Genomic DNA, 25,159 nt, shown 5'->3' on the forward strand with positions numbered 1-25,159 from the left:
TATCACTCCTGACTACCAGGACAACCACTATATATATATATCACTCCTGACTACATGGACAATCACTATATATATGACTCCTGACTACCAGGACAATCACTATATATATATATATATCACTCCTGACTACCAGGACAATCACTATATATATCACTCCTGACTACCAGGACAATCACTATATATATCACTCCTGACTACCAGGACAATCACTATATATATCACTCCTGACTTCCAGGACAATCACTATATATATATATATATATATATATATATATATATATATATATATATATATATATATATCACTCCTGACTACCAGGACAACCACTATATATATATATCACTCCTGACTACATGGACAATCACTATATATATGACTCCTGACTACCAGGACAATCACTATATATATATATATATCACTCCTGACTACCAGGACAATCACTATATATATATATATATATATATATATATATAAAATCACACCTGACTACCAGGACAATCACTATATATATCACTCCTGACTACCAGGTCAATCACTATATATATATATATATATCACTCCTGACTACCAGGACAATCACTATATATATATATATATATATATATAAAATCACACCTGACTACCAGGACAATCACTATATATATCACTCCTGACTACCAGGACAATCACTATATATATCACTCCTGACTACCAGGACAATCACTATATATATCCCTCCTGACTACCAGGACAATCACTATATATATCCCTCCTGACTACCAGGACAATCACTATATATATCACTCCTGACTACCAGGACAATCACTATATATATCACTCCTGACTACCTGGACAATCACTATATATAGCACTCCTGACTACCAGGACAATCACTATATATATCACTCCTGACTACCAGGACAATCACTATATATATATCACTCCTGACTACCAGGACAATCACTATATATATATATATATATATATATATATATATATATATATATAATCACACCTGACTACCAGGACAATCACTATATATATATATATATATCACTCCTGACTACCAGGACAATCACTATATATATATCACTCCTGACTACCAGGACAATCACTATATATATATCACTCCTGACTACCAGGACAATCACTATATATATATCACTCCCGACTACCAGGACAATCACTATATATATATATATATATATATATATATATATATATATCACTCCTGACTACTAGGACAATCACTATATATATATATATATATATATATATATATATCACTCCTGACTACTAGGACAATCACTATATATATATATATATATATATATATATATATATATATATATATATATATATATCTATCACTTCTGACTACCAGGACACTCACTATATATATATCACTTCTGACTACCAGGACAATCACCGTATATATATCACTCCTGACTTCCAGGACAATCACTATATATATATATCACTCCTGACTACCTGGACAATCACTATATATATCACTCCTGACTACCAGGACAATCACTATATATATCACTCCTGACTACCAGGACAATCACTATATATATATACATATATATATATATATATATATATATAATCACTCCTGACTACCAGGACAATCACTATATATATATCACTCCTGACTACCAGGACAATCACTATATATATATCACTCCTGACTACCAGGACAATCACTATATATATATCACTCCTGACTACCAGGACAATCACTATATATATATCACTCCTGACTACCAGGACAATCACTATATATATATATCACTCCCGACTACCAGGACAATCACTATATATATATATATATATATATATATATATATCACTCCTGACTACTAGGACAATCACTATATATATATATATATATATATATCACTTCTGACTACCAGGACAATCACCGTATATATATCACTCCTGACTTCCAGGACAATCACTATATATATATATCACTTCTGACTACCTGGACAATCACTATATATATCTCTCCTGACTACTAGGACAATCACTGTATATATATCTCACTCCTGACTACCAGGACAATCAATATATATATCACTCCTGACTACCAGGACAATCTCTATATATATCACTCCTGACTACCAGGACAATCACAATATATATCACTTCTGACTTCCAGGACAATCACAATATATATCACTCCTGACTACCAGGACATTCACTATATATATCACTCCTGACTACCAGGACAATCATTATATATATATATATATCACTCCTGACTACCAGGACAATCACTATATATATATCACTCCTGACTACCAGGACAATTGCTATATCACTCCTGACTACCAGGACAATCACTATATATATCACTCCTGACTACCAGGAAAATCACTATATATATCACTCCTGACTACCAGGACAATCACTATATGTATCACTTCTGACTTCCAGGACAATCACTATATATATTACTCCTGACTACCAGGACAATCACTATATATATCACTCCTGACTACCAGGACAATCGCTATATCACTCCTGACTACCAGGACAATCACTATATATATCACTCCTGACTACCAGGAAAATCACTATATATATCACTCCTGACTACCAGGACAATCACTATATATATCACTTCTGACTTCCAGGACAATCACTATATATATATCTCTCCTGACTACCAGGACAATCACCGTATATATATATCACTCCTGACTACCAGGACAATCACCGTATATATATATCACTCCTGACTTCCAGGACAATCACTATATATATATATATCACTCCTGACTACCTGGACAATCACTATATATATCACTCCTGACTACCAGGACAATCGCTATATCACTCCTGACTACCAGGACAATCACTATATATATCACTCCTGACTACCAGGAAAATCACTATATATATCACTCCTGACTACCAGGACAATCACTATATATATCACTTCTGACTTCCAGGACATTCACTATATATATATATATATCACTTCTGACTTCCAGGACAATCACTATATATATATCTCTCCTGACTACCAGGACAATCACCGTATATATATATATATCACTCCTGACTACCAGGACAATCACCGTATATATATCACTCCTGACTTCCAGGACAATCACTATATATATATCACTCCTGACTACTAGGACAATCACTGTATATATATATCACTCCTGACTACCAGGACAATCACTATATATATATATCACTCCTGACTACCAGGACAATCACTATATATATATCTCTCCTGACTACTAGGACAATCACTGTATATATATATCACTCCTGACTACCAGGACAATCACTATATATATATATATATATCACTTCTGACTTCCAGGACAATCACCGTATATATATCACTCCTGACTTCCAGGACAATCACCGTATATATATCACTCCTGACTTCCAGGACAATCACTATATATATATATATATATATATATATATATCACTCCTGACTACCAGGACAATCACTATATATATATATATATATATATATATATATATATATATATATCACTCCTGACTACCTGGACAATCACTATATATATATATATATATATATATATATATATATATATCTCACTCATGACTACCAGGACAATCACTATATATGTCCCTCCTGACTACCAGGACAATAAATCAATATATATATATATATCACTTCTGACTTCCCTATATATATCACTCTCTATCACGATGACTCCGGGATCTCCACTTACCTTCACAATGTCATTGATGAGCGAGTTACGGAACATCCAGTCCAGGTTGATGCTGTCATTTTCTAAAATATCCTAAGAAGAGGTAAAGAGGAGATAAATATTGCTGCTATGATGTCACTTACCCCAGATCCTCTGTTCTGCATCTGTCGGGCATTTTCCCTATTTCACCTCTGTACTTGCCCCATGTCTTCCACTTGTACCTGCCCTATCTGCTCCCCTGCATATCTGTATCTCATTTACTTTCTACCTGCCCCATGTCTTTTCCTTAGTATCTGCCCCACATACTGCACGCTGTATCTGCCCCATGTCCTACCATTAATATCTGCTCAATGTCTTCTCCTCTGTACCTGCCCCATGTCCTACCATTAACATCTGAACAATGTACTCCACTTTTTACTTGCCTCACGTCTTCTGTTCTGTAACTGCCTGATATCTCCCCACCTGTATGAGCTGCATTATTCCCCTCCGCACCTGCCCCATGTCATATGCTCTGTATATGACCCAAATTCCCTGCTCTGTTGTTGCCCCACATTCTCTCTTCTGTGCCATATCCTCCACTGTATATCTGCCCCATATCCTCCACTGTATATCTGCCCCATACCCTCCACTGTATATCTGCCCCATAGTCTTTCCTCTGTGCCATATTCTCCATTGTATATCTGCCCCATATACTCCTCTGTATATCTGCCCCATATCTTCCACTGTATATCTGCCCCATAGTCTCTCCTCTGTGTCATATCCTCCATTGTATGTCTGCCCCATAGTCCCTATTCTGTGCCTTATCCTTCACTGTATATCTGTCCCATATCCTCCACTGTATATCTGAGCCATATCCTCCACTGTTTATGTGCCCCACATTATCTCTTCTGTGCCTTATCCTTCACTGTATATCTGTCCCATATCCTCCACTGTATATCTGCCCCATATCCTCCACTCTATATCTGCCCCATAGTCTCTCCTCTGTGTCATATCCTCCACTGTATGTCTGCCCCATAGTCTCTATTCTGTGCCACATCCTCCACTGTATATCTGAGCCATATCCTCCACTGTTTATGTGCCCCACATTATCTCTTCTGTGCCTTATCCTTCACTGTATATCTGTCCCATATCCTCCACTCTATATCTGCCCCATAGTCTCTCCTCTGTGTCATATCCTCCACTGTATGTCTGCCCCATAGTCTCTATTCTGTGCCATATCCTCCACTGTATATCTGTTCCATATCCTCCACTGTTTATGTGCCCCATATCCTCCACTGTATATCTGACCCATATCCTCCACTGTATATGTGCCCCATAGTCTCTTCTCAGTTTCACATCCTCCAATGTATATCTGACCCATATCCTTCACTGTACAGTATATGTGCCCCACATTCTCTCCTCTGTGTCCTATCCTCCACTGTATATCTGCCCCATGTCCTCCACTGTATATCTGCCCATATCCTCCACTGTATATCTGCCCCATAGTCTCTTCTCTTTGACATATCCTCCACTGTATATCTGCCCATAGTATCTTCTCTGTGCCATAACCTCCACTGTATATTTCCCCCATATCCTCCAGTGTAAATCTGCCCCATATCCTCCACTGTATATGTGCCCCATAATCTTTCCTCTGTGCCAAATCCCCAACTGTATATCTGCCCCATATCCTCCACTGTGTATCTGCCCCATTATCTCTTCTCTGTGCCATAATTTCCACTGTATATCTGCCCCATATCTTCCACTATATATCTGCCACATAGTCTATTCACTGCCCCATATCCTCCACTGTATATCGGCCCCATAATCTCTCCTCTGTGCATATCCTCCACTGTATATCTACCCTATAGTCTCTCCTCTGTGCCATATTCTACGCTGTATATCTGCCCCATATCCTCCACTGTATATCTGCCCCATATCCTCCACTGTATATCGGCCCCATAATCTCTCCTCTGTGCATATCCTCCACTGTATATCTACCCTATAGTCTCTCCTCTGTGCCATATTCTATGCTGTATATCTGCCCCATGTCCTCCACTGTATAGCTGCCCCATAGTCTCTTCTCTGTGCCATAACCTCCACTGTATATCTGCCCCATGTCCTCCACTGTATATCTGCCACATAGTCTATTCACTGCCCCATATCCTCCACTGTATATCGGCCCCATAATCTCTCCTCTGTGCATATCCTCCACTGTATATCTACCCTATAGTCTCTCCTCTGTGCCATATTCTATGCTGTATATCTGCCCCATGTCCTCCACTGTATAGCTGCCCCATAGTCTCTTCTCTGTGCCATAACCTCCACTGTATATCTGCCCCATGTCCTCCACTGTATATCTGTCACATAGTCTCTTCGCTGCCCCATATCCTCCACTGTATATCGGCCCCATAGTCTTTCCTCTGTGCCATATCCTCTGCTGTATATCTGCCCCATGTCCTCCACTGTATATCTGACACATAGTCTATTCACTGCCCCATATCCTCCACTGTATATCGGCCCCATAATCTCTCCTCTGTGCATATCCTCCACTGTATATCTACCCTATAGTCTCTCCTCTGTGCCATATTCTCCGCTGTATATCTGCCCCATGTCCTCCACTCTATATCTGCCCCATAGTCTCTTCTCTGTGCCATATCCTCCACTGTATATCTGCCCCATATCCTGCACTGTATATCTGCCCCATAGTCTCTTCTCTGTGCCATATCCTCCAATGTATATCCACCCCATATTCTCCACTGTATACAGTGAAGGAAATAAGTATTTGATCCCTTGCTGATTTTGTAAGTTTGCCCGCTGTCAAAGACATGAACAGTCTAGAATTTTTAGGCTAGGTTAATCTTACCAGTGAGAGATAGATTGTATAAAAAAAAAACAGAAAATCACATTGTCACAATTATATATATTTATTTGCATTGTGCACAGAGAAATAAGTATTTGATCCCCTACCAACCATTAAGAGTTCAGCCTCCTCCAGACCAGTTACTGCTCCAAATCACCTTGGTGCCTGCATTATAGACAGCTCTTACATGGTCACCTGTATAACAGACTCCTGTCCACAGACTCAATGATCAGTCTGACTCTAACCTCTACAACATGGGCAAGACCAAAGAGCTTTCTAAGGATGTCAGGGACAAGATCATAGACCTGCACAAGGCTGGAATGGGCTACAAAACCATAAGTAAGGCGCTGGGTGAGAAGGAGACAACTGTTGGTGCAATAGTAAGAAAATGGAAGACATACAAAATGACTGTCAATCCACATCGATCTGGGGCTCCATGCAAAATCTCACCTCGTGGGGTATCCTTGATCCTGAGGAAGGTGAGAGCTCAGCTGAAAACTACACGGGGGGAACTTGTTAATGATCTCAAGACAGCTGGGACCACAGTCCCCAAGAAAACCATTGGTAACACATTACGCCGTAATGGATTAAAATCCTGCAGTGCCCGCAAGGTCCCCCTGCTCAAGAAGGCACATGTACAGGCCCGTCTGACGTCTGCAAATGAACATCTGGATGATTCTGAGAGTGATTGGGAGAAGGTGCTGTGGTCAGATGAGACTAAAATTGAGCTCTTTGGCATTAACTCAACTCGCCGTGTTTGGAGGAAGAGAAATGCTGCCTATGACCCAAAGAACACCGTCCCCACTGTCAAGCATGGAGGTGGAAACATTATGTTTTGGGGGTGTTTCTCTGCTAAGGGCACAGGACTACTTCACCGCATCAATGGGAGAATGGATGGAGCCATGTACCGTCAAATCCTGAGTGACAACCTCCTTCCCTCCACCAGGACATTAAAAATGGCTCGTGGCTGGGTCTTCCAGCACGACAATGACCCGAAACATACAGCCAAGGCAACAAAGGAGTGGCTCAAAATGAAGCACATTAAGGTCATGGAGTGGCCTAGCCAGTCTCCAGACCTTAATCCCATCAAAAACTTATGGAGGGAGCTGAAGAACCGAGTTGCCAAGCGACAGCCTCGAAATCTTAATGATTTACAGATGATCTGCACAGAGGAGTGGGCCAAAATGCCATCTAACGTGTGCAAACCTCATCATCAACTGCAAAAAACGTCTGACTGCTGTGCTTGTCAACAAGGGTTTTGCCACCAAGTATTAAGTCTTGTTTGCCAAAGGGATCAAATACTTATTTCTCTGTGCACAATGCAAATAAATATATATAATTTTGACAATGTGATTTTCAGTTTTTTTTTATATAATCTCTCACTGGTAAGATTAACCTAGCCTAAAAATTCTAGACTGTTCATGTCTTTGACAGTGGGCAAACTTACAAAATCAGCAAGGGATCAAATACTTATTTCCTTCACTGTATCTGCCCCATATCTACCCCATAGTCTCTTCTCTGTGCCATATCATCCACTATATTTCTGCCCCATAGTCTCTTCTCTGTGCCATATCCTCCATGGTATATCTGCCCCATATCTACCACTGTATATCTACCCCATAGGTTCTCCTCTGAACCATATCTTCCACTGTATATCTGACCCATATCCTCCACTGTATATCTGACCCATATCCTCCACTGTATATGTGCCCCATAGTCTCTCCTCTGTGCCATATCCTCTACTGTATATCTGCCCCATGTCCTTTACTGTATAGCTACCCCATGTCCTCCACTGTATATCTGCCCCATAGTCTCTCCTCTGTGCCATGTCCTCCACTGTATATCTGCCCCATATCCTCCACCCTGTACCCTTCCCATCTGCAGAATTCCTGTTTTCTGCCCTAATACTATTCTGCATTCTACAAATGACCCCCATACCGATCTGTATGATTTTAGCTAAATATAATTCGATGTAATAATTATGATTCCAGCACCAGGATAGGTTATTACTCCACAGGATACCACCTCCAGCTATTTACTTGTAAACTGCCCCGGGGGCAATACTCTGTCACAATACAAATGTTTGGAGGATCTATGCAGGCACCAAGGAACCGGGTCAGGTGATTGAACTGTACGTCCCTCATCTGTGGAGGAGAAGATAGAAGATGTAATCAGATAACAGACCACGTATACTATAAGATGTCCACACTAGTATGTCCACTGTCTCTATAGTGATAATATCCACATAACAGACCACACATGCTATAAGATGTCCACACTAATATGTCCACCATCTCTATAGTAAGAATATCCACATAACAGACCACGTATACTATAAGATGACCCCACTAGTATGTCCACCGTCTCTATAGTAATAATGCCCACATAACAGACCACGTATACTATAAGATTACCTCACTAGTATGTCCACCATCTCTATAGTAAGAATATCCACATAACAGACCACGTATACTATAAGATTACCTCACTAGTATGTCCACCGTCTCTATAGTAATAAGATCCACATAACAGACCACGTATACTATAAGATGACCCCACTAGTATGTCCACCGTCTCTATAGCAATAATATCCACATAACAGACCACGTATACTATAAGATGACCCGCTAGTATGTCCACAATCTCTATAGTAATAAGATCCACATAACAGACCACGTATACTATAAGATGACCCCACTAGTATGTCCACCGTCTCTATAGTAATAATATCCACATAACAGACCATGTATACAAATAGATTACCACGCTAGTATGTCCACCATCTCTATAGTAATAATATCCACATAACAGACCACGTATACTATAAGATGACGCCACTAGTATGTCCACCGTCTCTATAGTAATAATATCCACATAATAGACCACGTATACTATAAGATGACCCCGCTAGTATGTCCACCATCTCTATAGTAATAATATCCACATAACAGACCACGTATACTATAAGATGACCCCACTGGTATGTCCACCGTCTCTATAGTAATAATATCCACATAACAGACCACGTATACTATAAGATGTCCACCACTAGTATGTCCACCGTCTCTATAGTAATAATATCCACATAACAGACCACGTATACAAATAGATTACCACGCTAGTATGTCCACCGTCTCTATAGTAATAATATCCACATAACAGACCACTTTTTGATCAAAATGTGCACTAAGAACCTCCCTATTTGTAAGTAGATTTAGCTTTAGTGCATATTTATTTATATTTAGTGGTTTAGGTGGCATTAGTGTCGCAGGGTGCTGTCGCCATTTTTTGTCTGCCACATAACAGACCACGTATACTATAAGATGACCCCGCTAGTATGTCCACCATCTCTATAGTAATAATAACCACATAACAGACCACGTATACAAATAGATTACCACACTAGTATGTCCACCATCTCTATAGTAATAATAACCACATAACAGACCACGTATACAAATAGATTACCATGCTAGTATGTCCACCATCTCTATAGTAATAATATACACATAAGAGACCACATATACAAATAGATTACCACACTAGCATGTCCACCATCTCTAAAGTAATAAGACCCACATAACAAACCATATATACAAATAGATTACCACACCTGTATGTCCACCGTCTCTATAGTAATAATATCCACATAACAGACAACGTATACAAATAGATTACCACACCTGTATGTCCACCGTCTCTATAGTAATAATATCCACATAACAGACAACGTATACAAATAGATTACCACGCTAGTATGTCCACCATCTCTATAGTAATAAGATCCACATAACAGACCACATATACAAATAGATTACCACACCTGTATGGCCACAGTCTCTATAGTAATAAGATCCACATAACAGACCAGGTATACAAATAGATTACACCACTAGTATTTCCACCGTCTCTATAGTAATAAGATCCACATAACAGACCACGTATACAAATAGATTACCACACTAGTATGTCCACCATCTCTATAGCAATAAGATCCACATAACAGACCACATATACAAATAGATTACCAAGCTAGTATATCCACCGTCTCTATCACACTGGTATGTCCACCAACTTTACTACACTGGTATGTCCATCATCTTTACCACACTGGTATGTCCACCATCTTTACCACACTGGTATGTCCACCATCTTTACCACACTGGTATGTCCACCATCTTCATCACACTGGTATGTCCACCATCTTCACCACACTGGTATGTCCACCATCTTCACCAAACTGGTATGTCCACCATCTTCACCACACTGGTATGTCCACCATCTTCACCACACTGGTATGTCCGCCATCTTCACCACACTTGTATGTCCGCCATCTTTACCACACTGGTATGTCCACCATCTTCACCACACTGGTATGTCCACCATCTTCACCACACTGGTTTGTCCACCATCTTCACCACACTGGTTTGTCCACCATCTTCACCACACTGGTTTGTCCACCATCTTCACCACACTGGTATGTCCACCATCTTTACCACACTGGTTTGTCCACCATCTTTACCACACTGGTATGTCCACCATCTTTACCACACTGGTATGTCCACCATCTTTACCACACTGGTTTGTCCACCATCTTTACCACACTGGTATGTCCACCATCTTTACCACACTGGTATGTCCACCATATTTACCACAATGGTATGTCCACCATCTTTTCCACACTGGTATGTCCACCATCTTTTACACACTATCATATCGACCATCTTTACCACACTGGTTTGTCCACCATCTTTACCACAATGGTAAGTCCACCATCTTTACCACACTGGTATGTCCACCATCTATTCCACACTGGTATGTCCACCATCTTTTCCACACTGGCATGTCCACCATCTTTACCACACTGGTTTGTCCACCATCTTTACCACATTGGTTTGTCCACCATCATTACCACACTGATTTGTCCACCATCTTTACCACACTGTTATGTCCACCATCTTTACCACACTGGTATGTCCACCATCTTTACCACACTGGTATGTCCACCATCTTCACCACACTGGTATGTCCACCATCTTCACCACACTGGTATGTCCACCATCTTCACCACACTGGTTTGTCCACCATCTTCACCACACTGGTATGTCCACCATCTTCACCACCCTGGTATGTCCACCATCTTCACCACACTGGTATGTCCACCATCTTCACCACACTGGTATGTCCACCATCTTTACCACACTGGTATGTCCACCATCTTTACCACACTGGTATGTCCACCATCTTTACCACACTGTTATGTCCACCATCTTTACCACACTGGTTTGTCTACCATCATTACCACACTGTTATGTCCACCATCTTTACCACACTGTTATGTCCACAATCTTTACCCCACTGGTATGTCCATCACCTTTAGCACAATGGTATGTCCACCATCTTTACCACAATGATATGTCCACCATCTATTCCACACTGGTATGTCCACCATCTTTCCACACTGGCATGTCCACCATCTTTACCAAACTGGCTTGTCCACCATCTCTACCACACTGATTTGTCCACCATCATTACCACACTGGTTTGTCCACCATCTTTACCACACTGTTATGTCCACCATCTTTACCACACTGGTTTGTCCACCACCTTTAGCACACTGGTATGTCCACCATCATTACCACACTGTTATGTCCACAATCTTTACCCCACTGGTGTGTCCACTATCTTTACCACAATGGTATGTCCACCATATTTACCACAATGGTATGTCCACCATCTATTCCACACTGGTATGTTCACCATCTTTTCCACACTGGCATGTCCACCATCTTTACCAAACTGGCTTGTCCACCATCTCTACCACACTGGTTTGTCCACCATCATTACCACACTGGTTTGTCCACCATCTTTACCACACTGGTTTGTCCACCATCATTACCACACTGGTTTGTCCACCATCTTTACCACACTGGTTTGTCCACCATCTTTACCACACTGGTATGTCCACCATCTTTACAACACTGGTATGTCCACCATCTTCACCACACTGGTATGTCCACCATTTTCACCACACTGGTATGTCCACCATCTTCACCACACTGGTTTGTCCACCATCTTCACCACACTGGTATGTCCACCATCTTCACCACACTGGTATGTCCACCATCTTCACCACACTGGTATGTCCACCATCTTTACCACACTGGTATGTCCACCATCTTTACCACACTGGTATGTCCACCATCTTTACCACACTGTTATGTCCACCATCTTTACCACACTGGTTTGTCTACCATCATTACCACACTGTTATGTCCACCATCTTTACCACACTGTTATGTCCACAATCTTTACCCCACTGGTATGTCCATCACCTTTAGCACAATGGTATGTCCACCATCTTTACCACAATGATATGTCCACCATCTATTCCACACTGGTATGTCCACCATCTTTCCACACTGGCATGTCCACCATCTTTACCAAACTGGCTTGTCCACCATCTCTACCACACTGATTTGTCCACCATCATTACCACACTGGTTTGTCCACCATCTTTACCACACTGTTATGTCCACCATCTTTACCACACTGGTTTGTCCACCACCTTTAGCACACTGGTATGTCCACCATCATTACCACACTGTTATGTCCACAATCTTTACCCCACTGGTGTGTCCACTATCTTTACCACAATGGTATGTCCACCATATTTACCACAATGGTATGTCCACCATCTATTCCACACTGGTATGTTCACCATCTTTTCCACACTGGCATGTCCACCATCTTTACCAAACTGGCTTGTCCACCATCTCTACCACACTGGTTTGTCCACCATCATTACCACACTGGTTTGTCCACCATCTTTACCACACTGGTTTGTCCACCATCATTACCACACTGGTTTGTCCACCATCTTTACCACACTGGTTTGTCCACCATCTTTACCACACTGTTATGTCCACCATCTTTACCACACTGGTATGTCCACCATCTTCACCACACTGGTATGTCCACCATCTTCACCACACTGGTATGTCCACCATCTTCACCACACTGGTATGTCCACCACCTTCACCACACTGGTATGTCCACCATCTTCACCACACTGGTATTTCCACCATCTTCACCACACTGGTATGTCCACCATCTTCACCACACTAGTATGTCCACCATCTATTCCACACTGGTATGTCCACCATCTTTTCCACACTGGCATGTCCACCATCTTTACCAAACTGGCTTGTCCACCATCTCTACCACACTGGCATATCCACGATATTTGCCACATTGGAATGTCCACCATCTTTACCAGTACAGCAAAAAGTGCACCCACAACCAGACTTGGTGCAAGCTCTCAGACTAGGCAAGTTACATAGTTAGTACGGCTGAAAAAAGACACATGTCCATCCAGTTCAACCAAGGGACGGGAAAAGGGAAGGAAAAATTTCTACACATAGGAGCTAATACTTTTTTGTTCTAGGAAATTATCTAACCCTTTTTTAAAGCCATCTACTGTCCCTGCTGTGACCAGCTCCTGCGGTGTCTACTGTCCCTGCTGTGACAGCTCCTGCGGTGTCTACTGTCCCTGCTGTGACCAGCTCCTGCGGTAGGCTATTCCATAGATTCACAGTTCTCACAGTAAAGAAGGCTTGTCGCCTCTGCAGGTTGAACCTTTTTTTCTCCAGACGAAGGGAGCGCCCCCTTGTTTTTTGAGGGGGTTTTACAAGGAACAGGATTTCACCATATTTTTTGTGTGCCATTAATATATTTATATAAGTTAATCATGTCCCCCCTTAGTCGTCTTTTTTCAAGGCTAAATAGGTTTAATTCTTTCAATCTTTCCTCATAACTTAAATTCTCCATGCCCCTTATTAGCTTCGTTGCTCTTCTTTGTATTTTTTCCAACTCCAGGGCATCCTTTCTATGAACTGGAGCCCAGAACTGAACTGCATATTCTAGATGAGGCCTCACTAATGCTTTGTAAAGTGGTAATATTACATCCCTGTCTCGCGAGTCCATGCCTCTTTTAATACACAACAATATCCTGCTGGCCTTTGAAGCAGCTGATTGACACTGCATGCTGTTATTGAGTTTATGATTTACAATTACACCCAGATCCTTCTCAACAAGTGAATCCGCCAGTGTAGCGCCCCCTAGGACATATGATGCATGCAGGTTGTTGGTACCCAGATGCATAACTTTACATTTATCTACATTAAACTTCATCTGCCAAGTGGACGCCCAAACACTTAGTTTGTTTAAATCTGCCTGTAATTCATGAACATCTTCCATAGTTTGAACTATATTACATAGCTTGGTGTCATCTGCAAAAATAGAAATAGTGCTATTAATCCCTTCCTCTATATCATTAATAAATAAGTTGAATAATAGTGGTCCCAGCACTGAACCCTGGGGTACACCACTTATTACCGGGGACCATTCAGAGTAGGAATCATTGACCACAACTCTCTGGATACGGTCCTTGAGCCAATTCTCAATCCAATTACAAACTATACTTTCTAAACCTATAGTCCTTAATTTACCCATTAGACGTCTATGGGGGACAGTGTCAAATGCCTTTGCAAAGTCCAAAAACACTATATCCACAGCGGCCCCTCTGTCTAGGCGTCTCCTCACCCCTCATATAATCATTATATCCACAGCGACCTCTCTGTCAAGGCTTCTCCTCACCCCTCATATAATCATTATATCCACAGCGGCCCCTCTGTCTAGGCTTCTGCTCACCCCTCATATAATCACTATATCCACAGCGGCCCCTCTGTCTAGGCTTCTGCTCACCCCTCATATAATCATTATATCCACAGCGGCCCCTCTGTCTAGGCTTCTGCTCACCCCTCATATAATCACTATATCCACAGCGGCCCCTCTGCCTAGGCTTCTGCTCACCCCTCATATAATCACTATATCCACAGCGGCCCCTCTGTCTAGGCTTCTGCTCACCTCTTCATAAAAACAGATTAGGTTAGTTTGACAACTTCTGTCCTTAGTAAAACCGTGCTGGCTGTCACTTATAATGCTATTTATTGTCACATAATCCTGTATATAGTCCCTCAATAGCCCCTCAAACATTTTCCCCACGATGGATGTTAAGCTTACTGGTCTATAATTACCCGGGGAAGACCTAGAGCCCTTTTTGAAAGTAGGCACCACATTAGCCCTGCGCCAGTCCCTTGGCACTATACCAGTCACTAGAGATTCTCTGAATATTATGAAAAGGGGGACAGAAATAACTGAACTAAGCTCCTTAAGAACTCTAGGGTGTAACCCATCTGGTCCCGGGGCCTTGTGCACATTTATTTTATTTAATTTAGCTTGGACCATATCTACATTCATCCAATTCAGTATATCAACTGATATATTAACAGCACTGGCACCGGCTACATCAGCTCCTCAGCACTGGCACCGGCTACATCAGCTCCTCAGCACTGGCACCGGCTACATCAGCTGCTCTTTCTTCAGTTGTATATACAGAGCTAAAGAACCCATTTAGTAACTCTGCCTTCTCTCGATCCCCTGTGACCAACTCCCCATTACCATTATCTAGGGGTCCTACATGTTCAGACCTTGGCTTTTTAGCATTTATATACTTGAAGAATTTTTTAGGATTTGTTTTACTATCCTTGGCCACCTGCCTTTCATTTTGTATTTTTGCTGATTTTATTACCTTTTTACAGATTTTATTAAGCTCTTTATATTTTACAAAGGCTACAGCTGTACCCTCAGATTTGTATTTTTTAAATGCCCTTTTTTTGTCGTGTATTGCCCCTTTCACAGAAGGTGTAAGCCATGTGGGGTTTAATTTGAGTCGTTTATACTTGCCACCTAAGTGGTGGCAAACTCATCCTGCCTACCAGGGAAAATCTAAATGAGACGTGGCATGGCTACCTTACAGTGAACATGGGCAGGGCCAATATACGAAAATGTAAAGATAATGAGATCCTGCAGGTGAAAAGGAGAACGTCTTTTCGCCTGGCAGCTACTGGTAGGGGGAGTGGACAGGTGGAGCGGACAGGTGGAGTAGTCAGACAAGCAGAGGTAATAACAGAGCGGTAAAGTAGTACAATGCAGTGAAACACAAGATAAGTCAGGCAGTCCGAGGTCAAAACACTATAAATCAAACGAGGTACAAAATAGGAATACAAGAGAATGGTCAGGGTATCTGGGGGTCAGACAACATGGAGCAACAAACAGATCACACAGCAGCCAAAGAATAAATGAGCCACAGAAGGTTAATCTCTGGCAAAGAGGTCTAGCACCATGGGTGTAATATAGGAGGCTTAATTGGATGATAGAGAGTGACAGCAAGCAAACCACTCAAGATTCACCCTCGCCTACCTCTCAGACCAGCTCTGAGAACAGGGACCGGAGCAGATCAAGCACATACATGTGACCGGGGAAGATCTAGTATATAATAATAACACTGACAGGTGACCGGCTCAGATCTAGCAGATAATAATAACTCTTACAGGTGACCAGGGCAGATCTAGTAGATAATAATAACACTTACAGGTGACCGGGTCAGATCAAGCAGATAATAATATCACTTATAGGTGACATGGCCAGATCTAGCAGATAATAATAGCACTTACACGTGACCGGGTCAGATCTAGCAGATAATAATAGCACTTACAGGTGTCCGGGGAAGATCTAGTAGATAATAACACTTACAGGTGACCGGGCAGATCTAGCATATAATAATAATACTGACAGGTGACCGGGTCAGATCTAGCAGATAATAATAACACTTACAGGTGACCGGGGAAGATCTAGCAGATACTAGTAACACTTACAGGTGACCGGGTCAGATCTAGCAGATAATAATAACAACAACACTTACAGGTGACCAGGGCAGATCCAGTAGATAATAATACTTACAGGTGACCGGGGCAGATCTATCGGACCATAATAACACTTACAGGTTACCAGAGCAGATCTGGCAGATAACACTAACACTTAAAAGTGATCCGGTCAGATCTAGCAGATAATAATAACACTTACTGGTGACTGGGTCAGATCTAGCAGATAATAATAACACTTACAGGTGACCGGGGCAGATCTAGCAGATAATAATAACACTTACATGTGGCTAGGGCAGATCTATCGGATAATAATAACACTTATAGTTGACCAGAGCAGATCTGGCAAATAATAACAACACTTACAGGTGACCGGGCAGCTCTAGCAGATCATAATAACACTTACAGGTGACCGGGGCAGATCTAGCACATTATAATAACACTTACAGGTGACTGTGGCAGATCTAGCAGATAATAATAGCACTTACAGGTGACCGGAGCAGATCTAGCACATTATAATAGCACTTACAGGTGACTGGGGCAGATCTAGCAGAGAAGAAATGTTATGAACTGACTTGTGGTAAAGGTGGAATTCTATGCCAGTGCCACATGTAAAGTCACTGAGCTCTTCAGTACCACTTTTACTACTAGTAATGTCTTACTGTGGAGATGACATGGCTGTGTGCTGGATTTTATGCTCTTGTTTGCTATGGGTGAGGCTGAGACACCTGAACATATAGTGTAAATGTTTTCTCATCTGAGGTTTTTCAGGCTCCTCATCAGCTTCGTTTTTCTTCTTTGAATCTTTTCCAGCTCCAGGGTGACCCGGAACCAAACGGCATATTGTAGATGAGGCCTCACTAATGCTTTATAAAGAGGTAATATTATATCCCCCCCCCCCCCCCCCGAGTCCAGAACTGAACTGTATATTATAGATGAGGCCTCACTAATGCTTTATATAGAGGTAATATTATATCCCCCCCCACCCGAGTCCAGAACTGAACTATATATTGTAGATGAGGCGGCACTAATGCTTTATATAGAGGTAATATTATATCCCTGTCCCCCGAGTCCAGAACTGAACTGTATATTGTAGATGAGGGGTCACTAATGCTTTATATAGAGGTAATATTATATCCCTGTCCCCCGAGTCCAGAACTGAACTGTATATTGTAGATGAGGGGTCACTAATGCTTTATATAGAGGTAATATTATATCCCTGTCCCCGAGTCCAGAACTGACCTGTATATTGTAGATGAGGCGGCACTAATGCTTTATATAGAGGTAATATTATATCCCCCCCCCCCTGAGTCCAGAACTGAACTGTATATTGTAGATGAGGGGTCACTAATGCTTTATATAGAGGTAATATTATATCCCCCCCCCCCTGAGTCCAGAACTGAACTGTATATTGTAGATGAGGGGTCACTAATGCTTTATATAGAGGTAATATTATATCCCTGTCCCCCGAGTCCAGAACTGAACTGTATATTGTAGATGAGGGGTCACTAATGCTTTATATAGAGGTAATATTATATCCCTGTCCCCGAGTCCAGAACTGACCTGTATATTGTAGATGAGGCGGCACTAATGCTTTGTATAGAGGTAATATTATATCCCCCCCCCCCCCCCCGAGTCCAGAACTGAACTGTATATTGTAGATGAGGGGTCACTAATGCTTTATATAGAGGTAATATTATATCCCCCCACCCGAGTCCAGAACTGAACTATATATTGTAGATGAGGCGGCACTAATGCTTTGTATAGAGGTAATATTATATCCCCCCCCCCCTGAGTCCAGAACTGAACTGTATATTGTAGATGAGGGGTCACTAATGCTTTATATAGAGGTAATATTATATCCCTGTCCCCCGAGTCCAGAACTGAACTGTATATTGTAGATGAGGGGTCACTAATGCTTTATATAGAGGTAATATTATATCCCCCCCCCCCCCCCGAGTCCAGAACTGAACTGTATATTGTAGATGAGGCGGCACTAATGCTTTATATAGAGGTAATATTATATCCCCCCCCCCCCGAGTCCAGAACTGACCTGTATATTGTAGATGAGGCGGCACTAATGCTTTATATAGAGGTAATATTATATCCCCCCCCCCCCGAGCCCAGAACTGACCTGTATATTGTAGATGAGGCGGCACTAATGCTTTATATAGAGGTAATATTATATCCCCCCCCCCCGAGCCCAGAACTGACCTGTATATTGTAGATGAGGGGTCACTAATGCTTTATAAAGAGGTAATATTATATCCCTGTCCCCGAGTCCAGAACTGAACTGTATATTGTAGATGAGGCGGCACTAATGCTTTATAAAGAGGTAATATTATATCCCCCCCCCCCCCGAGTCCAGAACTGACCTGTATATTGTAGATGAGGGGTCACTAATGCTTTATAAAGAGGTAATATTATATCCCTGTCCCCGAGTCCAGAACTGAACTGTATATTGTAGATGAAGCGGCACTAAGGGCGGATTCACACGAACGTGAATTGCGTCCATGCAGGCCACGTGGTTTTCACGCGGCACGCATGGACCAATAGAAGTCTATGGGCCAGTACAGACAGTCCGTACTTTTTGCGCAGCGTTTGTCCGCTGCGTAAAAAGCGCGACACGTTCAATATTTCGCGCATCACGCACCCATTGAAGTCAATGGATGCGTGAAAACCACGCAGGTCGCACGGAAGCACTTCCGTGCGAACTGCCTGTTTCGCGCAAGAGCTGTCAAAAGGATGAATGTAAACAGAAAAGCACCACGTGCTTTTCTGTTTACAAACATCCGAATGGCGTGTCATAATGATGGCGGCTGCGCGAAAACCACGCAGCCGCGCATCATATGCTGCTGCCTCACGGAGCAGGTAAGTGGCTTTTGCGCAGGCAAAACGCCACGTGTTTTGTGTGCGCAAAAACGCCACGGTCGTCTGAATCAGCCCTTAGGCTTTTTAAAGTGGTAATATTATATCCCCGTCCCCGGAGTCCATGCCTTTTATAATACACGACAATATCCTGCTGGCCTTACAAGCAGCTGACTGACATTGTGCTGTAGTCTATGATTTACAAGTCCACCCAGATCCTTCTCTACAAGTCACTCTCCCAGTATTGGACATATGATGCCTGCAGATTATTACTCCCAGATGCAGAACTTTACATTTATCCACATTAAACCTCATTTCCAAGCAATCTGGTCATTTCTACAGACGATATCCCCCAACCATCTCATAAATGCGTGATGTCACCCTGATGACATCATACTTACATGTTTCAGCTCGAATAGGACCTGTCTGGTCAGTTCAATACGTTTCTTATTCACATGTTTGATGGCAACGACATTACCCTGAAAGACAATGAAGACCACACAAGAGACCGTGAGACACCAGGAGCGTGAGACCACAAGACTGACGTGACCAAGGAGAAGAAGAGTCAGACATGATAGAGACAAGATGGAGAGAGAAAAATAGTCATGAGACCAGAGACAGCAAAAAGGCCGGCGAAAGAGATGACAAAAGTAAGAAGGGACAGAGATAGAAGAGACAGAACGTCAGGAGAGAGTGAGGAGAGACAAAGAGATAACGTCGGAGTCTCAGGAATTATAGAAAGAGACAGGCGAGAGAGAGAGAGATGGGACGATGAAGAAAACAAAATCAGGAGAGATCGAGAGAGAGTCAGGAATGATAGAAATAGAGAAACAGATGAGAGAGATGTCCTATAGAAGTTCAGGAGAGACAGACAGACAGAGAGAGAGAGAGAGAGAAAGTCAGGAATGATAGAAATAGAGAGACAGATGAGAGAGATGTCCTATAGAAGGTCAGGAGAGACAGAGAGAGAGAGAGAGAGAAAGTCAGGAATGATAGAAATAGAGAGACAGATGAGAGAGATGTCCTATAGAAGTTCAGGAGAGACAGACAGAGAGAGAAAGTCAGGAATGATAGAAATAGAGAGACAGATGAGAGAGATGTCCTATAGAAGGTCAGGAGAGACAGAGAGAGAGAGAGAAAGTCAGGAATGATAGAAATAGAGAGACAGATGAGAGAGATGTCCTATAGAAGGTCAGGAGAGACAGAGAGAGAGAGAGAGAAAGTCAGGAATGATAGAAATAGAGAGACAGATGAGAGAGATGTCCTATAGAAGGTCAGGAGAGACAGACAGAGAGAGAGAGAGAGAGAGAGAAAGTTAGGAATGATAGAAATAGAGAGACAGATGAGAGAGATGTCCTATAGAAGGTCAGGAGAGACAGAGAGAGAGAGAAAGTCAGGAATGATAGAAATAGAGACAGAGAGATTATAGAGACATACACAGAGACAGAGGAAGGAACAGATTGATAGGAGAGACAGAGAAATCATAAAGTGAGAGTGGGAGGTAGAGAGTGGATTAGAGAACTGGAGGAGGATGAGACCTGCGGGAATGACTTAGAGAGTGATCACCTTGAAGTGTCCTGTGTTGGCGAAGATTTGGTATTTCCCATGAGCGGTCATCAGGGAGCCATAACTTGAGCCTCTCTAGGACGAAGCGAGACAGTCACATACAAGGGAAAGTGGTACAGGTCACCAGAGAAAGAATGAGCGGTCAGACATGAGGTGGCCCTATGTGATAACCTGTACACAGCTAGGGGCCACAGTATCTAATGAGCGGTCAGACATGATGTGGCCCTATGTGATAACCTCTACACAGCCAGGGGCCACAGTATCTAATGAGCGGTCAGACATGATGTGGCCCTATATGAGAACCTGTACACAGCCAGGGGCCACTGTATCTAATGAGCGGTCAGACATGACGTGGCCCTATATAATAAACTGTACACAGTCAGAGGCCACAGTATCTAATGAGCGGTCAGACATGACGTGGCCCTATATGATAAACTGTACACAGTCAGAGGCCACAGTATCTAATGAGCGGTCAGACATGACGTGGCCCTATATGATAAACTGTACACAGTCAGAGGCCACAGTATCTAATGAGCGGTCAGACATGACGTGGCCCTATATGATAAACTGTACACAGTCAGAGGCCACAGTATCTAATGAGCGGTCAGACATGACGTGGCCCTATATGATAAACTGTACAAAGTCAGAGGCCACAGTATCTAATGAGCGGTCAGACATGACGTGGCCCTATATGATAAACTGTACACAGTCAGAGGCCACAGTATCTAATGAGCGGTCAGACATGACGTGGCCCTATATGATAAACTGTACACAGTCAGAGGCCACAGTATCTAATGAGCGGTCAGACATGACGTGGCCCTATATGATAAACTGTACACAGTCAGAGGCCACAGTATCTAATGAGCGGTCAGACATGACGTGGCCCTATATGATAAACTGTACACAGTCAGAGGCCACAGTATCTAATGAGCGGTCAGACATGACGTGGCCCTATATGATAAACTGTACACAGTCAGAGGCCACAGTATCTAATGAGCGGTCAGACATGACGTGGCCCTATATGATAAACTGTACACAGTCAGAGGCCACAGTATCTAATGAGCGGTCAGACATGACGTGGCCCTATATGATAAACTGTACACAGTCAGAGGCCACAGTATCTAATGAGAGGTCAGACATGACGTGGCCCCATATGATAAACTGTACACAGTAAGAGGCCACAGTATCTACTGAGCGGTCAGACATGACGTGGCCCTATATGATAAACTGTACACAGTCAGGGGCCACGTTATCTTATGAGCGGTCAGACATGATGTGGCCCTAAATTATAACCTGTACACAGGTATATACATCTCCCATAGAGTTACATGATTAAATTCTGCTGCCTGCAGTCACCACTAGAGGGAGCTCCCTACATACAGATATATACATCTTCCATAGAGTTACATAATAACATGCTGCTGCCTGCAGTTACCACTAGGGGGAGCTCACTACATACAGATATATAAAGTTCCAATAGAGTTACATGATAACATTCTGCTGCCTGCAGCCACCACTAGGGGGAGCTCACTACATACAGATATATACAGCTCCCATAGAGATATATGATAACATTCTGCTTCCTGCAGCCACCACTAGGGGAGCTCACTACATACAGATATATACAGCTCCCATAGAGATATATGATAACATTCTGCTACCTGCAGCCACCACTAGGGGAGCTCACTACATACAGATATATATATACAGCTCCCATAGACTTACATGATAACATTCTACTGCCTGCAGCCACCACTAGGGGGAGCTCACTACATACAGATATATACAGCTCCCATAGAGTTACATGATCACATTCTGCTGCCTGCAGTCACCACTAGAGGGAGCTCACTACATACAGATATATACAGCTCCCATAGAGTTATATGATAACATTCTGCTACCTGCAGCCACCACTAGGGGGAGATTACTACATACAGATATATACAGCTCCCATAGAGTTATATGATAACATTCTGCTGCCTGCAGACTCCACTAGAGGGAGCTCACTACATACAGATATATACAGCTCCCATAGAGTTACATGATAACATTCTGCTACCTGCAGCCACCACTAGGGGGAGATTACTACATACAGATATATACAGCTGCCATAGAGTTACATGATAACATTCTGCTGCCTGCAGCCACCACTAGCGGGAGCTCACTACATACAGATATATACAGCTCCCATAGAGTTACATGATAACATTCTGCTGCCTGCAGCCACCACTAGGGGAGCTCACTACTTACAGATATATACAGCTCCCATATAGTTACATGATAACAGTCTGCTGCCTGCAGCCACCACTAGGGGAGCTCACTACTTACAAATATATACAGCTCCCATAGAGTTACATGATAACATTCTCTTGCCTGCAGCCACCACTAGGGGAGCTCACTACATACAGATATATACAGCTCCCATAGAGTTACATGATAACATTCTACTGCCTGCAGGCCTCACTAGGGGAGCTCCCTACATACAGATATATACAGTTCCCATAGAGTTATATGATAACATTCTACTGCTTGTCGCCACTACTAGGGAGAACTCACTACATACAGATATATACAGCTCCCATAGAGTTACATGATCACATTCTGCTGCCTGCAGTCACCACTAGGGGGAGCTCACTACATACAGATATATACAGCTCCCATAGAGTTACATGATAACATTCTGCTGCCTGCAGCCACCACTAGGGGAGCTCATTACATACAGATATATACAGCTCCCATAGAGTTACATGATAACATTCTGCTGCCTGCAGTCACCACTAGGGGGAGCTCACTACATACAGATATATACAGCTCCCATAGAGTTACATGATAACATTCTGCTGCCTGCAGCCACTACTAGGGGAGCTCACTACATACAGATATATATAGCTCCCATAGAGTTACATGATAACATTCTGCTACCTGCAGTCACCACTAGGGGAAGCTCACTAAACACAGATATATACAGCTCCCATAGAGTTACATGATAACATTCTGCTGCCTGCAGCCACCACTAGGGGAGCTCACTACATACAGATATATACAGCTCCCTTAGAGTTACATGATAACATTCTGCTACCTGCAGACACAACTAGGGGAAGCTCACTACATACAGATATATACAGCTCCCATAGAGTTACATGATAACATTCTGCTGCCTGCAGTCACCACTAGGGGAGCTCACTACATACAGATATATACAGCTCCCATAGACTTACATGATAACATTCTGCTACCTGCAGTCACCACTAGGGGAAGCTCACTACATACAGATATATACAGCTCCCATAGAGTTACATGCTAACATTCTGCTGCCTGCAGTCACCACTAGGGGAGCTCACTACATACAGATATATACAGCTCCTACTATGTTTAATAAGAGCAATATAAATACATATGCAGTAAACTC

The 25,159-nt window shown here is 42.4% G+C and overlaps 1 protein-coding gene across 1 annotated transcript in view; it reads right to left on the reverse strand.

The window, feature by feature from the left end:
• NPR2 (natriuretic peptide receptor 2) overlaps positions 1-25,159 on the reverse strand; it is a 265,799-nt gene that overhangs the window by 127,320 nt on the left and 113,320 nt on the right. The window contains exons 9-12 of the mRNA XM_075844429.1: positions 21,751-21,825; positions 20,586-20,663; positions 8,572-8,676; positions 3,715-3,786 (exon numbers count right to left, since the gene is read on the reverse strand). Of these exons, the coding sequence (XP_075700544.1) occupies positions 3,715-3,786; positions 8,572-8,676; positions 20,586-20,663; positions 21,751-21,825 (330 nt within the window). The remainder of the gene's footprint in view (positions 1-3,714; positions 3,787-8,571; positions 8,677-20,585; positions 20,664-21,750; positions 21,826-25,159) is intronic.

Source organism: Rhinoderma darwinii, chromosome 1, assembly GCF_050947455.1.
Source record: "Rhinoderma darwinii isolate aRhiDar2 chromosome 1, aRhiDar2.hap1, whole genome shotgun sequence".
NCBI lineage: Eukaryota > Metazoa > Chordata > Amphibia > Anura > Rhinodermatidae > Rhinoderma > Rhinoderma darwinii.